Consider the following 6,000-nt stretch of genomic DNA (forward strand, 5'->3'; position numbering starts at 1 on the left):
GTGTTAGTATTATATTTATTTAATTTAAAAATGTTTACATACCATCTCTTATACTGTATATAAAAAAATTCAAGGTGGCTTATAGCTCTGTACATGTTAAGGACAAAGTTACCAGACCATAAAAAATTACATAATTAGTGATAATAAACAATAATAGCTAAAGCAAATAGAGATGACGATTAAAATGGTATGGATTAATTTGCCCAGGGAGCTAAAATGAAAAGCACCTCAGGCTAAATGCCTACGATCTTCATAAAGAGGTAGGAAACTGTCAGAGAAGGAGTGATGGTCCTTCACATCCCATCCTCCTTCTGTGCAACTTGCAGCCAGTGTAGTGTAGTGGTTTGAGCATAGGATGTGGGACCCTGAGGACCAGGATTTGATTCCTTGCTTTAGCCATGGAAACCCACTGTGTGACTTTGGGTGAGCCTCACTCTCTCAGCTCCAGAAAGCACCATGATAAAAAATAATCTTAGATAGAAAAATCCTTATGTCGCTGTATACCAGATGCGACTTGAAAGCACACAACAATAAACTTAAAACAGCAGACACAATGTAGTGTAACTGGTAATATCTGAATGGTCCTGTTTGCCCCCCCCCCTCCAACAGTTACGAAGGCACTACACACAGGGCATCCCTTCTTAAAGCGATAAGAATAAACACATCAAGAAGTACAACAGATTACTTGTCTTCTCCCCATTTGAGGCATGAATCGGATTGTGGAACCAAGGGTCCTCTAGACGTATTTAGATTCCAACTCCCATCAGCCTCAGCCAGCAAGAGGATGGAAAGTTGCAATCTGACAGTATCTGGAGCACCATGGGTTCCTAACCCTTGCAGTGAAGTATTAATATGCTTTAACGTTTTATTGAAATGAGAAATGCTTTGCCTTTGGGGTTTTTCTTTGTTTGCTCTTTTTTTTACACCAACCCTGCCCTTATGTCAACAGGAAAGCCTAGGGAAAAGGTTAAAAAACGGAAACGAAAAAAGTTAAAACCCTCATAAAAAATACTGCTGATGACCAGGTAGGACCCGCGTACTGAAACTACCCCTAATAGCACCAACAATGGAAACCACAATCAACTATCCTCACTTTCCTTCCTGATCACTGTTCAACATGCTCACCTTTGGCTACCTTTGAACAGATGCGAAATCAGGCATGATTGGCTTGGATAATTCTTTTCATTATTATTTTTACCTTTAAAACTGCACTCACTGCTACAGACTATCCCACATCCTGAAATTACTTTCTTTCCCTTGCTCTTTCTAAAAAAAAGAGGGTATTACTAATATATATATATATATTATTGTCATCTGCCATTCCCTGCTCTTCTCTAATTATTGTTGATTTCTGGGGGGAAAGGCGTCCTATGATATTACTAGAATGGATAGATATGGTATAGTTGGCTGTAAAATCACAATGTACATAAAGTTAGAATCTGCTCAGTCTTTAAGGTCCCATTCATCCAAACATGGTAAACTGGCTGAACCTCTTAGATTCAGATGAGACAAAAAGAAGGACTTTGTCACCCAGTGTATTCTTAAATTGTGGGATTCATTTGCTGCCAGTGTTGTAGTTGAAGCATATGTAATGTTTAACCTGTAATCCAGGTTTGACACATGCAGTGGAAGTGAAAAGGTACAATGATTTTTGAAAAAATGTAATAACACATCAAAACATTGGCCCAATACAGACATCCCAAAGCACCGTCATAGGGCTGATTTTAGGGCTCCGGAGGCCTTATAGTGGAGCCTGTGTGCCATCTTGCTGGCGCCCCGCCCACACGGGGTGTGTGATGATGACATGCAGGTGTGTGCGCGCCCATACCGCGCTCGCCGGAAGCGTTGTCATCAATGCACATGAGCGCCATTATAGTGCTCTCAAAAAGAAGCCACTCTAGGCAGCTTCTTTTTAGGGTGTGCGTCGGTGTTGTGCGGTGCGGCTGCTGCGGCACCGATGGGGGGGGGGGGGAGAGATGGGTGGCATGGAGTTCCCCATCTGTCCAGCCCCATTATTTCAAAATTTTAAAAAATCCTAAAATACAGTTTTGAAACAACTAAAACAGAGCAGTTTCAAACATTAAAGGCCATGTAGAAAAACATTGTTTTAGCTGCTGATCAGAAGCTCAAAAGGGATGGAACCAGCCTAACCTCCTTCCTATGGTAGAGACTTCCATTATTCAGGTGCCGCTACAGAGAAGACCCTTTTATGTATTCATACCAAGCTAACCTTGCGAGGCAACAAGGTCTCCTCTGAAATCCTCTAATTTTGGATAGTAAGGATGCATGTGGTGCCATGCTTTTAAATGCTGAGAGTTGTTATAGTGTAGTGTTAGTATTATGTATTCATACTAAGCTAACCTTGCGAGGCAAGAAGGTCTCCTCTGAAATCCTCTAATTTTGGATAATAAGGACCTATGTGGTGCCATGCCTTTAAATGCCGAGAGTTGTTATAGTGTAGTGGTTGGCGTGTTGGATGGAGAAGGGGAGATCCAGGTTCTGCTCGCCATTGAGCTGTAGATAGCGTTGGGCCTGTTACACTCACTTTCTCGGCTTGACAAGCCATACAAGATTATTGTGAGGATAAAGTGGGGAGAGGCAAGGCCATGTAGTTTGTGAAGTCGAAGGCTTTCATGGCCGGCATCCATAGTTCTTTGTGGGTTTTTCGGGATGCCAGCCACAGATGGCTGGCAAAACGTCAGGAATAAACTCTTCTAGAACATGGCCACATAGCCTGAAAAACCCACAAAAGATGCTTTGAGCATCTTGCAGGTAAAGCAGATGTAAACGTAACTGACAAATTGACAAACAGTGCTGTGAGAACAGATGTATGGCAAAACTGCTGCTGTACTTGTTTTCCTGCAAAGGCCACCTAAGTTATTTTTCAAGTGGATGTAGTGTGAATATGTGAAGAGGGTCTGGGAGGGAAAACAACGTAGATCTAATTACAGAATTACAGTGTGCACCTTTCTTTCCCTTTCTTTTTTGCAGATGTAAGGTGAAAATAAGCTCGAAAACGTTTTCTCTCTGGGACATGGATGTACATGGTTTGTTACATTCCTGAACCTACTGTGTATGGTGCTTTACTGACTGTATACTTCGTTCGTTCTCCTACGTGGGAGAACCCCAAAAAACTGGCTTAAAAAAAAGAGGGAGGGAGAAAAAGAGAAAGAAAGAGAGAGACTTCACGAGAACAACAGAGACAATGTACATTTGTTTAATATGACATCAAAGCAAGTATTGTAGCACTCTACAAAACAATGCGAAGTTTCCCTGTCCAAAAAAAGAAGAAGAGAAAGATGACACGAATGGAACATAACAATGTGACAAAACAAAAGGAAAAGGAACACTAAGTTAAGTGCAGATTTCCTCTTAAAAGAGCAGTCAATGGTGCTTTATTTCTGTTTGTTTTTGTCAAGAGATGTGCCTGCATTCTTGATGAAGATGGATGGACACTGATGGAGTTTAGGCACTCACACAAAGAAAAAAGAGAGCAGGAATGTATCAAATGCCACGGCAGACACTATAGAAACTGTGCGATTTTTGCTTGGCAGTGTTTTAAAGTCTATACAAAAAAAAATCCTTCTGGGGCGCCTTAAGTGGATGTTTTTGTTTTTGTTTTGTTTTTTTACACCATAAAGTTATTATTAAGCTTTCTTTTTACTCTTTGCCTAGCTTTTTATTATCTCTTCGGACTACATTTACCAATAACCCATATAGAAGACTGCTGTAGTGGTGATGATGAAACAGGACACACACACAAGTATGGAATTTTCTCCTAGCGGGATGCAAACGAATGAGATGTATTAAAATAAAAATGGTATACCTATGCATAATTTTTCTAAATGTTTCTTGGTTTATGTCCCTGCCCCCTTTTTGCCTCGCTGATTTATTTAAAACAGTGGTTTTCAAAAGTGTTCCCAGGGCATTCTCAAAAGGAGAACAGTAATGGGAGAGAAGCATCACTGGAAGATAACTGTACCTGTCATTACTGATCTTCCCTTGCAGTTTGCAACTCTGGAGGGAGGGAGAAGCCAGAGGTAAACATTAGACACATTCTAGGGCACACATTTTACTTTAACGTTATGGGACTAGAGCAGGGCCTGACAGTACTCTCTGGTACCCTGTGTAAGTTGAGCACCTAAATCCTGTTGTTAGTCATGGCTAGAGTAGACCTAAGTGTTGCATAGTGGTTTGAGTGTTGCATAATGGTTTGAGTGTTGGACTAGAACTCTGGAAGACCAGGGTTTAAATCCATGCTCTGCTACCGAAACCTAATGAACTTGGGCAAGTCATGCTCTCTCAACCTCAGAGGGAGTCAATGGTAAACCCCTCTGAACATACCTTGCCAAGAAAACCCCATCCTCCTCCTCCTCCTCCTTCCTTCAGACCCTCTCCTTCCTCGGGGATGCCCACTGACCCTTTCCCCCAGCTCCTTCATCCTCCTCCTGCTCCGTTTTAAGATCCCTTCCATGGCTCCCTTCCTCCCACAGCCCCTTTCTCCTCCTCTTCTTCCTCCTCCTTCATCACTTTCTCCACCCCCACCTCTCTTTGACAGCCTTCTGCAGCCCAAAAGTCACCCCTGATTTCCCCCTTTCTCCTGTCACCCTTTGCATCCAGCGATTCCCCTTTTTTCGGCTCTTTCCTCCTCCTCCTCCTGCCCCCTCCCTTCTGATGATGGGAGGGAATGCTCTGACCTCTGCCCGCCCCCTGACCCTAATCCCTCCCTAATTTGCCCCAATCATGATCGAGGGCAAGTTCAAATTTCGGGCAAATTTTGGGAAGAGACGGATTTTAGCCCGAATCTGGATACCCCAGGGTAAGGGGCATTTCCTTGTGCAAGCCCTGACATGGATTGTGAAGGATTCAGATCCAATATGAACTTCACGTGCAAGAATCGATTTCAGAACTGGGGTAAATTGTAATGTGAATGGCCCCATAGTTTCACTTTATGGCCACCTAGTTCGGAAATGACTTAAGGCACAAAAGAAGAAGAAGAGTGGACCCACTGAATCACTGAGATTCACCTCTCAACAACTGATGGAACAAGTTTATTCTAGCTATGACTAACCAACTAACTAACCAGCTAAAATGTGTGCCCTAAATGTACACAGAATCCTCAGCAACATGGGACAGTTCTATGACTGATAACACATAGATTCCTCAGCAGACAAAGGGTTTCTGAGGACAGGTTTGAAAGTCACTGTTTTAAAAACATTACAACGGACAACCGATGAGCATGAGCGACCTTAAGCTTTATGCAAGCAGAGAACATGTTTTTCTTTCTTTCTTTCTTTTCCTCCCGAAGACTTATACCAGTTGCCCACAAGTGATATTGTGGTAGCAATGGCTGTTCTCCTCCCTCGACAGATCTCTTTTGCTATTTCACCTGTTTAAGCTGTGTGAGATGTACAAAGTCTTCTTGTTATCCGTATTGTATGATGTCACTTGCGGCACGGGGACGACCCGGCCGGAAAGCCTAAAATTCTTTATTTTTGGTATTAAAAACAAAGTTATGCTTTATGTGTATTCAACAAAATAAGTGTCTTTTGTAAAGGTGAAGTTTGTATTTTTTAATCTGAAATCAATGGTTTTATATACCCGAGAAAGCCTGCTATGTTTTCTTGAACCAAAAAAAGAATTAAAGGCAGTGGGGAGTGGGGGGAGCATTGGGTGGGAATCGGGCCTTTTATGGACATATTTTTCTAGCAGTGAGAGCCCATATAACTTTAAAATATATTTATTTTTCATTATAGCAGGGCAGATGAAGTGAATCAAACCTCATCTCCTATATTTTCAAAGGACAAAATGCACAATTCAGTATTCTAGCCACTGTTGCTTCAGGCACAAGGAGATGAGTGTCTGAAAAGGCATCTCCATGTTTCTATGTCATGCATCGAGTTTTATCCACTATTGATGGGGAGGGGACCAACTCTTGTCCAAATGGAGACCTGTGTGCCCAAATTGGCCCTTCCAAACTGCCTTTGAGCTGCTTTCCTT

The 6,000-nt window shown here is 42.2% G+C and overlaps 1 protein-coding gene across 3 annotated transcripts in view; it reads left to right on the forward strand.

Moving 5' to 3' along the window:
• Positions 1-3,838, forward strand: part of PDGFA (platelet derived growth factor subunit A) — a 44,066-nt gene extending 40,228 nt beyond the window's left edge. The window contains exons 6-7 of one of the 3 annotated variants that reach the window (XM_042438730.1): positions 950-1,025; positions 2,992-3,838. In XM_042438730.1, the coding sequence (XP_042294664.1) occupies positions 950-1,005 (56 nt within the window). In that variant the 3' untranslated portion in view covers positions 1,006-1,025; positions 2,992-3,838. The other 2 variants (XM_042438733.1, XM_042438732.1) reach the window with 2 other exon arrangements.
• The last annotated feature ends 2,162 nt before the right edge of the window (positions 3,839-6,000 follow it).

This window comes from Sceloporus undulatus, chromosome 8 (genome assembly GCF_019175285.1).
Source record: "Sceloporus undulatus isolate JIND9_A2432 ecotype Alabama chromosome 8, SceUnd_v1.1, whole genome shotgun sequence".
NCBI lineage: Eukaryota > Metazoa > Chordata > Lepidosauria > Squamata > Phrynosomatidae > Sceloporus > Sceloporus undulatus.